Source organism: Marmota marmota, unplaced genomic scaffold (genome assembly GCF_001458135.2).
Source record: "Marmota marmota marmota unplaced genomic scaffold, marMar, whole genome shotgun sequence".
Lineage (NCBI taxonomy): Eukaryota > Metazoa > Chordata > Mammalia > Rodentia > Sciuridae > Marmota > Marmota marmota.
The window spans coordinates 4,813,453-4,827,239 of NW_026000205.1; the positions used below are offsets into that span (position 1 = coordinate 4,813,453).

The 13,787-nt window shown below is 50.5% G+C and overlaps 2 protein-coding genes and 1 non-coding gene across 3 annotated transcripts in view; 2 read left to right on the plus strand and 1 right to left on the minus strand.

The window, feature by feature from the left end:
- Ppm1n (protein phosphatase, Mg2+/Mn2+ dependent 1N (putative)) overlaps positions 1 to 206 on the minus strand; it is a 2,535-nt gene extending 2,329 nt beyond the window's left edge. Inside the window, exon 1 of the mRNA XM_048791239.1 lies at positions 26 to 206. Within this exon, the coding sequence (XP_048647196.1) occupies positions 26 to 206 (181 nt within the window). The remainder of the gene's footprint in view (positions 1 to 25) is intronic.
- On the plus strand, positions 5 to 9,173 carry Rtn2 (reticulon 2). Its single transcript, XM_015496702.2, has 10 exons — positions 5 to 238; positions 1,870 to 1,914; positions 2,004 to 2,474; positions 2,573 to 2,827; positions 5,412 to 5,619; positions 5,997 to 6,135; positions 6,263 to 6,332; positions 6,459 to 6,505; positions 7,622 to 7,680; positions 7,956 to 9,173. The coding sequence occupies exons 1-10, from the start codon at positions 205 to 207 to the stop codon at positions 8,035 to 8,037; spliced, it is 1,410 nt and encodes a 469-aa protein (XP_015352188.1). The 5' UTR covers positions 5 to 204; the 3' UTR covers positions 8,038 to 9,173.
- A 3,472-nt stretch (positions 9,174 to 12,645) lies between these two features.
- Positions 12,646 to 12,732, plus strand: Trnastop-uca. The gene has a single exon. It is a non-coding gene; the product is annotated as a tRNA-Sec (tRNA).
- Positions 12,733 to 13,787: the final 1,055 nt, after the last annotated feature.

The following is a 13,787-nucleotide window of genomic DNA, read 5'->3' on the forward strand; positions in this document are numbered from 1 at the left end:
CCCGCCGCGGCTCCGCCGCCCTCGCCAAGCCGAGCAGAGGGCGGCGGCGGCGGCGGCGGCGGCTGCTGGAGCAGCCCGGGAGGAGGAGGCGGCGAGGATGGCGGCGGTGGCGTGGGCGCGGCCGGAGATGAGCGCCCGCGGCCCCGGGCCCAGGGCGGCGCGGCCGGAGTGGGCTGGGGTCCCGATGCAGGCCCGAGGGGGGCCATGGGGCAGGTCCTGCCGGTCTTCGCCCACTGCAGTGAGTAGGGAGGCTGTGGCCTGTTGTGGGTCTCAGAGGCCCGAGTGGGGTCCTCCTGATATCCCCTGGGCGCTGAGCCGCAGGAGAGCCGGGATGGAGGGAGGAGACGAAGGAGACAAAGGAAGCTCTCCCCTCCCCCCCCTACGCTCTGGCAGCCGCGGGGGCAGCCTGACCTGGAGAACCCGGGTGAAAAAGGGAGGAGATGGGGACACTGGACCCCGGCGCGCAGGGCGCTGGGATGTGTCGCCCCGCCCAACCCTGGGATGAGGAGGTGCGCGGGGAGCTGTCCCCGGGCTCTGGTGCTGGCCGCAGCTGGCGGGGAGGGGGTTGAATAGAGGGGCAGAGCCAGGATGGAGAAGAGAGGTATGACTTCCCATTACCCACCCTCGTAGTCTACCCGAGAAGCAGCCCTAATCTAGCCCAAATTGTCCAATCCCCTGTCTCCGGAAAAGACATCCCTGGGTTAGTGCTAGGACTCTTGGGTGTTCAGCAGGCTTTTCCACTCATTAGTGGTAATCCTGGGGAAGACCCACTCAGCTCCAGGCCTCTGATTCTCCAGCCGAAGTTGCGGGGTGGGGGCAGGGGGCGTCCTGTTTCAATTTCCAAACCTTATGTGCAGACATCACCTGTGTGCAGAACCCCAACCCAGTTCTTAGGGGCTGGATTCCCAATTGAAAATGCTTGGTCTGATCTTCCTGATCTCTGAGTCCAGAGCTCTAGCAGTCCGTGTTTACCATCCTCTGTCCCACTCAGAAAGGTTCTGACAGCTGGGGATGGCAACATTCTCAGACCTAGCCACTTGCATGTCTGGAGTGTCCAGATGCCCAAATTCTAAGAATTTCAGAGTCTCATCCCAACATTCTAAGATCTTGTTCTTATCCCGCATTATAAAGTGAGTGCCTGCTGGTTGGTCTGTTCCCCACCCCACCCCTGCTAGTCTTCCTGTCATCTCCTGCCCTTTCTCCCACTGATTTTGCTCCAGGCACACTGCTCCACTCACCATATATAAGCATAGCGCCTGCCTCAGGAACTTTGCACTAGCTTTCCCCTCTGCCTGGAAAGCTCTTCCTAGAGGTCCTCATGGCTTCCTTACTTCATTCAGGCCTCTGTTCAAATATCATCTTAACAGAGAAGGTTTCGGGACCATCTTATCTGAAACAGCACCACCTCTCCTTCTCTCCTATTACCCTGATTATTTTTCTTCACACACTTATTAAGACCCTATGTCATGTATTTACTTATGTATTGTCTGCCTCTCCCATAGGATGTAACCTCTATGAGGGCAGGACTTTTGTTTTGCTCATAGATATATTCCCAGGGCCTAGAAGAGTGCCTGGCACATAGTAGGCATTCAGTAAATGGTTGTTTAAAGAGTAAATTGAAACCTCCCAAGATCCTTAAGTTGAAGATTCTAAGATTGAAATTCCTGGATAGGAACTTACTTGTTAGACTCTGAGCCTCTCATAGCAGTGATGCTAAGATTTTGCAGTCTATATGCAGAATGTCCTGATCCTGTGGCTCAAAATATTCTAAGATTCCTTAATTCAGATCATCCTAGATTCCAGGACTGGCACTTCTGTGATTCAGAGTTTATAAGCTTCCTAAGAGTCTTGATTTCTTTCTTTTTGCAGAAGAAGCTCCATCTACAGCCTCTTCTACCCCTGATTCCACAGAAGGTAAGTGGATGGGGGGATACGAGGGTGGGAACTGAAAGGGGCACCTGTGTAGGTCAGGATTCTGCTCACAGCCCTTCTTTGCCCAACAGGAGGAAACGACGACTCGGATTTTCGGGAGCTGCATACAGCCCGGGAATTCTCAGAGGATGAGGAGGAGGAGACCACATCCCAGGACTGGGGTACCCCCCGGGAGCTGACCTTCTCCTACATCGCCTTCGATGGTGTGGTGGGCTCTGGGGGCCGTAGAGATTCAGCTGCCCGCCGCCCCCGGCCTCAGGGCCGTTCAGTCTCAGAACCCCGAGACCTGCCCCCTCAGCCTGGCCTAGGAGACAGCTTGGAGAGCATCCCCAGCCTGAGCCAGTCCCCAGAGCCTGGACGCCGGGGTGATCCTGACACCGTACCTCCGACTGAACGCCCTCTGGAGGACCTGAGGCTCCGGCTGGACCAGCTGGGCTGGGCTGCCAGGGGAGTGGGATCTGGGGAGGACTCTGCCACCAGCAGCTCCACCCCTCTGGAAGACGAGGAACCTGATGGATTGGAGGAGGGAGCGGCTAAGGAAGGTGAGATGTCCAAGTTGGACCTAAGCCAAGAGGGGTGGGTAGTCTCTTGGGGCACCTCCAAGGAGAATACTCATGACCTTCTCTCTCTACTGCGCCAGAACTGGACCTACAACGTGGATTTTCTCAGTCCTCGCCAACTGAGGTCTTGACCCCCCAGCCCAGCCCCAGCTGTAGGACACCTGAGGCTGGTACTCCATCCCAACCAGGATCCCCAGATTCCAACTCTGGGCCTGATGAGCCCTCGCTGGCTGAGGAAGAGGAGCCATGGGCACCACTGAAGCCAGAGCCAGTCTTGGGACAGTGTCTCCATAGCAGGGATCAATCAGAATTCACCCTGCAGCCACACATTCTAGGTAAGCAGTGTGTAAGCAGATGCTCCCTTGGACTACAGCAGGCTAAATGTGGGAGAGCTGGAAGTTAAAGGGGCCAACCTGGCAAAGGAACACAGGACAGTGGGGACATTAGCATAATTTCCCCTTAGCTGAGATTACCATTGGCTCCTTTTATGTAGTTACCCGCCCATTCCAGAAGTTAGCCCTCCTTCAAGCATTAGGACTGACTGATTGCTAAAAATGAATCCTCCCTCTTTTGGACTCCCTACATGCCGATTGTGGACATGCCAAATCTCTGAAAATATAGGCTTTCTCCTGTATGCAATTATAGGATTTTTTTTTTTCAAACCAGGGATTGAACCCAGAGGTGCTTAACACTGAGCCACATCCCCAGCCCGTTTAATTTTTTTATTTTGAAACAGGGTATTGCCAAGTTGCTCAGGGATTTGCTAAAGTACTTGCGATCCTCCTGCCTCAGCCTCCCAAGCCGCTGAGATTACAGGCAGGTGCCACCGCGCCTGGCTATGATATTTTTATAAGTAAATTCTACTCCTTTAAAAACTCTTCTCTTCCCTGACCACGTCTATAGACCACTTGTAAATAGACCCAGCCTTACTTTTAAATGTACTCTGCCTCCAGGAACCGCCACAGGTTGGTTGTAGACATCACTGTTCTAGGCTGTTTACAAAGAGTTCCAATTTTGGAATTGGCCACACCTCTATGGACAGCCATTGGCTTCTTACACAGGGGCTCCGCCCCTCTACTCCCTCCCTGCGGGTTCCACAAGTGGGCAAAATTTCTGAGAAGCAGTGGTGTCTGCAGCCTCTCCCTTAGAGTCAAGATGGGGAGTAAAGGTGGGTTTATGGGGCAGCCTGGGACTGGGGTTGGGGGACAGCGGAAAGGGTACAGATGTGCCCTGGTCTCGCCCCAATCTGGGGCAAGTTTCCTATTGGTCCGGAATTCCCCGGCACTGCAAGCTGGGGCTGGGGGGAGTCAGGGGGAGTCTAGGGAGGTCTTGGAGGGCTTGTGGGGTCCCCCTCTCCTCCAAGCCAGGGCTTTGAGGCTAGGGAGCAACAAGGTCCCCTCCCCCAGCTTCAGGCCCAGGCGGTGCTGTCACTCAGGGATTGGACAAGCCAGCACAGCTGCGAGTGCGAGGCCCCCTCCCCCCAGCATGCCTAAACTTAGGCCCCGCCTCAGGCGACCCGGCCCCTCCCCCATCTACTGGCCTGGACTTTGGGGAACCTGCCTGGGAGGGCTTTGCACTTGGGAGTGGGGGTCCTTTCCTATTTAGAGGTAAATGCCAGGATGGGTATAGGGAGAATATCGAAGTGAGAGGGCTGGTGTGGGTGTGGGATGGGTCAGTTTGATTTGGAGTGAAGATGAGAGGATGGGGAGGGTCTGGAAGGAAATAGAGGACCACTGAGCTCACAGTTTGGGGCTGAAGTGAGACTGGGTTATTGGGAGGATGGTTGATGACCGTTGAAACCTTGGAGCCTGGAAGTCACCGATCAGGGCTCAGGCAAGGCTTGAGAGGTGAGTTAGCAGTTCTGAAAAGGGTCAGAAATTTGAATTAGTGCTTAGAAAGGAGAGCATGGTATTATGAATATATTGAAGACTTAGGAAAACGTGTTGGTAAGACTGTCAAGGAGTTATCACTACACTGTCAGGCTGGCAAAAATAAAACCAGGTTGTTGAAAAAGAACAACCTCCGTTGCAGGGCAGGATGTTGGGAAAAGATCACTCTTATGTTGCTCTTGGAAATAAGACTTGTGAGTCTTGCTGGTAAGCCACCTGACAAAATTCATGACATTAAAAAATACACAGCTGGTCCACAGAGCAATGCCACCCCTGGGAGTCTATCTCAGAAATAGAAGCTCCAGGAGGTAAGAATATCTGTAGAAGAATGGTGCTTGCCTCACTGTTGGGGTCAAGGGGAGGAGGGGTTAGGAAACAGTGAAAGACCCTGGGATAAGTATAGGATTCAGCAGAATGAAATGACTGAGGCGTTGAGATAGAGGTGCTTGCATGTAATCCTGGCCACAGGGGAGGCTGGAGCAGGATAGAGAGTTCCGGGCCAGCCTGAACAATTTAGCCAGACCCCAAATAAAAAGGGCTGGGGGTATAGCTCAGTGGTAGAACGCCTGCCCCTGGGATTAATCCCCAGTACCTGGAAGGAAGGAAGAAAAAAAAAAAAAAAAAGAACAGCCACACTAGGGGAAAGTCGCTTAGCTCTTAAAAACAATGAATTAAAGCTGGGCCCATTGGCGGATGCCTATAATCCCAGTGACTTCAGAGGCCGAGGCAGGAGGATCACAAGTTCAAGGCCAGCCTCAGCAAGTGAAGCAGACTCTCAGTCACTTGGCAAGACCCTGTCTCAAAAATGATTAATTAATTAACTTAAAAGGGCTGGGGGTGTAACTTAGGGGTAAATTGTCCCCGGGTTAAATCCTCATTATCTGCTCCCTCCCCCCCGAAAAAGGAAACCCCGTTAGGGCTCAGCCGGGTGCACTGTTAGAAGGCATGGTGCGGGCGTGGGACAGAAACGGGGATCAAGAGGTCAGACAGGCCAGATTCCAGCCGCAGCCTGATGCCTCCCCCTCCACAGTGGCGGACCTGCTGTACTGGAAGGACACGAGGACGTCAGGCGTGGTCTTCACTGGCCTCATGGTCTCCCTCCTCTGCCTCCTGCACTTTAGCATCGTGTCGGTGGCCGCCCACGTGGCTCTGTTGCTGCTCTGCGGCACCATCTCTCTCAGGGTTTACCGCAAAGTGCTGCAGGCTGTGCACCGGGGGGATGGCGCCAACCCCTTTCAGTGAGAACCCCTGACCCCAATTCCATCAGGCCCCAGCACTGGCCCTAAATCATGACCCATGACCTCAAGTCAGGCACTAACTGGCATCTGGTACTGGCCCCGCCCCTCCTCATTCTAACTTTCTAGTCTGACCTGACTTTAAAGTGGGTTCTGACCCACAATACTAATCTCTGGTCTTAACCTGGATCCCTTAATTCCTGATTCCTTCTTATGACCCCCATGTTGACCCCAGCCCTCTTCATGTGGTTCCTTTGATTTGTCCTTTAGTTCTAACTGGTGTTGTCCCCAACCCTCATTATTGCCCTTGTTTGAGCCCCTTCCTCCCACTCCGAGCCCCATCCACCCGCTGACTCACCCCACACCCCTTGTCCCATCAGGGCCTACCTGGATGTGGATCTGACCTTGACTCGGGAGCAGACAGAACGTTGGTCCCAGCAGATCGCCTCCCACGTGGTTTCCACAGCCACCCAGCTGCGGCACTTCTTCCTTGTCGAAGACCTGGTGGATTCCCTCAAGGTGTTCTGAAGCCCCTGCCCACAGCCCTCCTGGGTTCCCAGCACTCATTTCTGGGAGGGGGATGGGAGGACCATGGCTGGGTAAGTTCCCAGCCCATAGACCCTGATGACCCTGACCTCACCCCCAGCTGGCTCTCCTCTTCTACATCTTGACCTTCGTGGGTGCCGTCTTCAACGGCTTGACTCTTCTCATTCTGGGTGAGCTGGGGTGTCTGTGGAGGGCAACCTGGGGAGGTGGGTTGCTGGAGTTTGGTGGGGGATGAAGCTTCAGTTGGAGCTGTTGATCTCCCGGGAGACCCCTGATCCCCGTCTCTCTACCTGCAGGAGTGATTGCTTTATTCACTGTTCCTCTGCTGTATCGGCAGCACCAGGTGCGTGTGGCAAGCTCCAGGGCCAAACACGGGTGGTAGGACAAACCTCCCTTCCAGAACCAGGTCCCACTTACAGATGTCCCAGCCAGACCCAGGTTTTTGGCTGCTGCCCTTCATCAGAACTAGAGTCTAATATGTCTAATAGCCAGAGACAGGCATTTTAGTTGATAGAACCAGGATCCAACGGACATGCCCCAACCCAGGGCAGATGGACTAAACTCATCCTCTGATGATAGATCCAAAGTCTGATGGTAGCTGATGGCAGTTCCAAGGTCCAATTGGCATGTCCTAGCCAGAGAGGGCCAGCCTAGCTGCCTCCTCTCTCTGCCACACCCTGGGGCTGAATAGTGCTCATCCACGCAGATAGATGGGAGCATGCTGCCTCCCCCCACCCCCCCATACCACTGAGACCAAAATACAGAGGCAGACAGATCAATGCCATGTAGCCTACACATAGCTGGGTCTAACTGACACCCATCCCAGCCAAAGTCAGGCACCCTGATAAATGCCTTCATTACCTGAAACAGTCAGGGATTGCCTCTCATGTCAGTCAAAATTGGGAGAGGTGATTGTTATCCCGACCACTGGAATGTCCAGGACCAACTGACATCCATCCTATCCAGAGTCAGGCAGGTGGACTGACACTTCCTTCTCAGCCCAGCTGAGAGCCAAATGATAGGTGTCCTGCCAGAGAGGCGGACCTAACTCACAGACTGGAGTCACCGAGACACACAGAGTCAGCTAACATTGTGAATTAAACTAATATTTAAATCAGTTCACTCAGGAACTCATTACTCTCTAAGGCTTTCCATACCTCACAGCACACGCAGGCGAACACACACATAAACTCAAGGATCAACCAAGGTGCTCAGGGACAGAGGCTCACTTGGCAGATAGATACTTGCAGGTCTGACATCTCTGCCCCATGGGGAACATGGCCCAGCCACTGACCTTACACTTGAACCTCTGTCATCCAAGGGGACTTTATTAGAGTTGAAGGTGGAGTGGTGGGCCACTCCCCACAGCTTCTGATTTAGAGGTGGGTGAGAAGGCACCTCCTTCATGAATTGAAGAGAACTCCTTCCAATTCTTTCTTTTCCTCCTTGGTTTCCCCAGGCCCAGATCGACCAGTATGTGGGATTGGTGACCAATCAGTTGAGCCACATCAAAGCTAAGTAAGGGCCTGAGGCGGAGATGGACGGGAGGGGAAATGGGGAGCATGGGAACTTTTTCCTTTTATCTTCCCAGACACTTGCATGGGTCGCTAAATCTCTTGGGGCTACATGCCCCCTTCTCAGAGCAGGATGAGAGATGACTCCAATGCAGGCCATTAGGTGGAGGCAGGAGCTGGTTTGGGGTACTCGACTAGTTCCCCAGTTCAGTTTTCCCAATCTCCATGGCCTTTGGCATCTCTGACCACACCTGGTGACCCCAAGCGGTTCTCCCTCAGGATCCGAGCTAAAATCCCAGGGACTGGAGCCCTTTCCTCAGCAGCAGCTGCAGCCTCCGGATCCAAAGCCAAAGCCGAATGAGAGGGGTGTCTCTGCCGAGGGACGCCTTCCCCTAACCCCAGCAGCTCTCTGTCCCAGTCCATCTCCTGGCTACCCCCACCCTCACCGCTCTTCGGCCTGAGCCATTTCCCAGTGGGTGTCAGGATCACTCCCACTAGGGAAAGAGCCCAAATTGAGCGGCCAGGACTACATTTCCCAAGTGGCTCTGCTCTAGGAGTTTGGGGAAGATAAGGCACCTTGGCCGCGGGGCCTGCTGGGACTTGTAGTTGACTAGACAGAGCGCCGCCCTGCACTTCCGCGGTCCCGCCGCTGGAAGCGCTGTGAGGGGTTGGTGTCTCCAGGACACCGGTAGCCCCAAAGCAGGGGCTTTGCATGGGGCCCAAAGGAGGCCTGCGCTTGGATTTACACTGTAATAAAGACTCCTGTGGAAAACCAACGCCTCCTGTGCTTCAAGTCCCCTTCAGCTTTCACCTTCCTGCACTGGAAAGCACTTAAGTGACACCGCAGGAGAACATCACCCATCTCTGCGGAAGAAGTCCCCTGCTTCCATCTGTTTAGAGTATTAAATGATCCAGGGAAGATGCTGAGAGACCGCCCATTCCAGGGCTAACCGAGCCTTGGCAGCCACTTTCCGTGCCCGTGCTGCAGGCAGACGTCACTAATGGAGCCCACACTGCCTACTGTGCAGCCATCTCACCTGGGACCCAGGCCACTGTCCACTGACCTTGTGGAAGGCTCCCTCACCCCACACACATACCCAAACCTCTTCCTCATCCTACCCGACTGCCAACTCAGGGACTTGCCCACGTCGTTACATCCCAGACCCCAGCCTCCCTCCAATACCTAATCAGTCAGGAGGCCGTGTCTAGGCGACCTCCCAAATGTCTTTCCTCACCCACTGCTCTCCGTCCCCATTGCCTTGGAACTATATCCCTCATGACGTCTGTGAGCTGCGGGTTCCAAAACTAAACTGGGGGAGGAGGAGGAAGTCTAAAAATCCACGGATTTAGGATTGAATCTCAACTCCTCTACATCTTGGCTGTATGACCTCGACCATACATACTTTTACCCCAGTGGAAAACTGTCGCCCTAACTATACCTACATGTAAAGCCCTTGGTACCAGGCCTGGCATATAATAAATGCTCAGTAAACAGAACCTGCCATTGTTAGTCATGACGTGGTTTCCCAAACTTTCAGCCCCTGTTGTCTTTCATGTCCCTTAAACCAACTGTTTTGCAATTTACCTGATATTTTTCTTTAAATTGATTAAGAAATAAAGCTGGGGCTGGGGAAGGGAGGGGGTGCACATACCTGTAATCCCAGCGACTTAGGAGGATGAGGCAGGAGGATCACAAGTTGGAGACCAGCTTCAGCAACTTAGACTCTGTCTCAAAAAATAAAAAGGACTGGGGAGGTAGCTCAGTGGTAGCACTTACCTAGCTGTTCATGACCCTGGGCTCCATCCCTAGCACCACACAAAACTAAACTGAACAAAAATACTTTATAAAGAAATGTTATTTTGGGGGGCTGGGATTGTGGCTCAGTGGTAGAGCACTTGCCTAGCAAATGGGAGGCATTGGGTCCAATTCTCAGCACCACATATAAATAAATGAATAAAATAGAGGTCCATCAACAACTAAAAAGAAAAGAAAAAGAAATGTTATTTCCTAATCAGCATAATACAGTGACATGGCTACATCAACGTTTATAGCAGCTCACTTCAAAACAGCTAAACTATGCAACCAACTTTGATGCCCTTCAACAGACGAATGGATAAAGAAAATGTGGTATATATACACAATGGAATATTACTCAGCCATAAAGAAGAATGAAATTATGACATTTGCCAGTAAATGGATGGAATAGGAGAGTATCATACCAAGTGAAATAAGCCAATCACGAAAAACTAAAGGCCAAATATTCTGTCTGATATGTGGATGCTAACATACTAAGGAAGGGAGAGGGAAGAAGAGAAGTTCACTGAATTAATCAAAGAGGAATGAAGGGAAGGGAGGGAGATGGAAATAAGAAAGACAGTAGAATGAATCAGATGTCACTTTCCTATGTTCGTATATGAAGACATGACAGTTAATTCCACATCATGTACAACCACAAGAATGGGATCCTAATTAGAATAAGTTACACTGCGTGTATGTATAATATGTCAAAATACACTCTGCTGTCGTGTATATCTAAAAAGAAGCCAAAAAAAAAAAGTTATTTCCCCACCTTGAAAAGAAGTCAGTATTACTTGCCAGAAATAGAAGATAAGAGTAAAGATAACCCCCAAAATATTAACATTTAAAATATCCATTCATGCATCACATAAATTCATATCACTTGCCACTAGAGGATGTACCATTTTAGGAGACAGATAATGATATTCTAAGTACTAGTTACAGGCACTGATTTTGTTTACAGGAGATGCCCAACTGTAGCTATCTAAAACAAAGTTCAGGGCTGGAGTTGTAGCTCAGCAGTAGAGCGCTTGCATAGCATGTGTGAGGCAGTGGGATCGATTCTCAGCACCACCTATGAATAAGTAAATTAAATAAAGGTCCCTCAACAACTAAAAAATAATTAAGACAAAGGGGGCTCAGGGGGCTTTTCTTGAATCTGTATTTTCCAAGCAGGCACAATATTTTAAATTTCCAAGTTAAAAAGAATAGCAACATTTCTGAGATGCTTTTATTCTTAGTTTCCCTAAGGCAAAGTATTTTTTCTTCTATCAGAGAGCAGGGGAAGCCCCATGCGTGGCAGAGGGGGCACATCTGTAATCCCAGGGATGGGGAGATTAAAACAGTAGGATCACAAGTTCAAGGCCAGCTCAGCAATTTAAAGAGCTCCTCAACAATTCAGTGAGGCCCTGTCTCAAATTAAAAATGAAAAGGACTTGGGGGCTGGGATTGTGGCTCAGCGGCGGACTGCCCCCCTAGCAAGGGCAGGACCCGGGTTCAATCCTCAGCACCACATAAAAGTAAAGGCATTGTGTTGTGTCCATCTACACCTAAAAAATAATATTAAAAAAAATGGAAAGGACTTGGAATGTATCTCAGTGGTGAAGAGCCTCTGGGTTTAGTTCCCAGTATTAAAATAATAATAATAATAATAAAGAAAGTCCGGGAAGAGGGGCTGGTTGAATTTTGGGTCCAGAAATAGCTAAAGCCCCAAGCCCATCCTTGGCACTCCACTAAAAAAAAAAAAAGTTGAGGATGGAAATAAATTTTCTTGAGAGCCTCCCAGTTGCCTGACTCAATACCAGACGTGCATACTCATGGATTCAGAATGATTCATCCTGTGAGCTCAGTATTAGAGCTCTACAGAGATGGGGAGACTGAGGCTCAGAGAAAAATAGTAAGAACGTTCTTTCACTCATCCTTTCAACGTTTGCTGAACATCTCCTACCCAGTGAAGCACCCCTAGGGACTAGGGTTACAGCAATGAACAAAAAGTCCCTAGTTCCATGGAGCTGATATTGTACCGGGAACAGACAGACAACAGGCATATAGACATGGAGCAAGTGGTGACAGAGGTGATGGAGGGGAAGGGGAGAGAGTGACAGGGCTTGCTATTTTAAACTGGGCAGTTGGTGTTAATATTTGAGCAGAAGCCAGAGTGGAAGGAGGCGGCAAGTACATGGAGAAAAAGAAACCGAGGCTGGGGGACCCGCAAACAAAAGGAGGAAGCGCGACTGGTGTGAGCAGCAGGACAGCTGCATGCCTGGAGCCAAGTGTAGGGGGGGAAATAGGAGATGGGGTTAGAGGGCAGAAAGGGGTTACATCGTAGGGATTTGTAAACCAGGGAGAGAACTTTGACTTTTACTCTAAGATGGAAGTCATGGGAGAATTTCATGCGAGCGAATAATATTGCTGTCAAGGAATCACTGATTTGTTTTCTAAAAGAATCACCTTTTTTGTACTAATAATTATAATGGCCTGGGTTCTCCCAGGTGCATGGGCTGCGTGAACTGGGATGTGGTATTATTCGTCTCTGAGCCTCAGTTTCCCTTACCATAACACGCAGGTGTAGAAATTGATGATCTCTAATGTCTCGATGCAATGGGACAAGCTGTCTATCATTCCCAGAAGTTAGCACAGTGCCTGGGAGTCAGTAGACGCTCAATAAAGTTCACGAAGAGCTCTGAAATCCCCCCGCAGTTACACAACGGAACAGCAGGCGTCGCACTAGCCCCATAGCTGCCTGCATGGCGTCTCTGGGGTTGGGCTAAATCATGCTATGTGAGGAACTCACTCACTTTTCTGCAGAAGAATTGGGATTTTTCCGGGAATAGAGCTTCTGGGCTCCGAATTTTGAGTTTGTTCTCTTTATAACACTGACTTTTCACTTTGGAAAAAGGAACTCCTGTCCCTTTAATAACTGGCTAGGTCCCGGGGAGCTGATTCCCAGGATGCAAGGCGCCATGTAAATTAGGCAGTTTCCATTATGAGTACTATTGATGCCATAACTGTAGAAAAAAACTTTTAAAAAGACCTCCACTGTGATAAACAGATCCACATAATTGATGGGTCTTGTAATTCATTGTCTACTCCATGGCGAATTAAATAACCATGACTCTAAAATGAAGATAATTTGGTACTTTATATAGTTTCCGGGGAGTAGGGTTTGCCGCCCGGATGATCCTCAGTGGTCTGGGGTGCAGGCTTCAAACCTGTAGCTGTCTAGCGACAGAGTGGTTCAATTCCACCTTTCGGGCGTGTGGTTCTTACGTCTCTTTTTTCAATTCCTCCAAATTAATCTCCAGCAAGTGTTTTATTCTAAAGGACTCTCCTTCTGCCAGCACCTAGATGTCGCTGCAGTTTTCTACTTCGCAATTTATTCTCTTTCCACCCGCGTCTCTCTGTTTACTTTTCCCCGGGAACATAAAACATGATTCTAGAAGATGAAGAACATTTCATCTACATAGTTCTAGAATATTTGCAATTTGGGATTTACTTTGTATTGTTCTTCACTGGCTCATTCATTTAGTCGTTTGCTCACTTATTTATTGAATCCTTCATGCACTTATTAGTCAAATGTTTACTCATTTGTTCGTTCTTTCACTCACTCATTCAAAAAGCTTTCCTTGAGTAGCTGCTTGGGTCCAGCCTTGTATCCGGGTGGTGCCGGGGACACGATGGTGATGACAACCCTAGCCCTGACTTCGTGGTGCAGCCAGTCCAGTGGGGGCAGACAAACATGAAGCAGTCACGTATTGTACAGGTAATGAACAACTGCAAAGGTGATAGCTAATGGCAAAGGTAGAGAAAGAGGGCATCTAACAGGGAGACCTCACCTGGTGAGGCGGCAGGGGAACATTCCAATAGATACGTGAAGGACGGGAGGGGTGAGCTACAGCATGGGAAGTGGTCTAGGTCAGGGATCAGGGTGGACCCAATAACGGCCTTGGGGGAATAGTAACAACTGTACCTTTATTATCACGTGGCATGCACAAGCCCCCTGACTGAGCAGGACAGCCCCATTCTGCAGATGAGGACATTAAGTCTCAGGCAGTTGAAGCATATTTTCCAAGGTCAGGTCACCACACCCAGCTTTGGTAGACCCTGGGCTATTTACTACTGCCCCGTGTTGTCCTTAGAAAGCAAGTCCCTCCACAAATCCTGCCTGTTCTGCCTTCTAAATGTCTCTTGAATGCTTCCTCTTCTCTCTATGCCACTGTCCTGGGTCTCTTCCAAGCCCTTCCTCACAGCCCTGGCCACCTCCTCCCCAGGCTTCCTCCTCTCTTCTAGCCACTTTTTTTTTTTTTTTTTTT

What these genes read in the sequence shown, in the direction of transcription:
- Rtn2 (XM_015496702.2), top strand. Translation starts at nt 205, where the DNA reads ATGGGGCAGGTCCTGCCGGTCTTCGCCCACTGCA. An exon ending in GCCGGTCTTCGCCCACTGCA is followed by an intron (nt 239 to 1,869) that starts GTGAGTAGGGAG and finishes TTCTTTTTGCAG; the next exon opens with AAGAAGCTCCATCTACAGCC. An exon ending in ACCTGGTGGATTCCCTCAAG is followed by an intron (nt 6,136 to 6,262) that starts GTGTTCTGAAGC and finishes CCTCACCCCCAG; the next exon opens with CTGGCTCTCCTCTTCTACAT.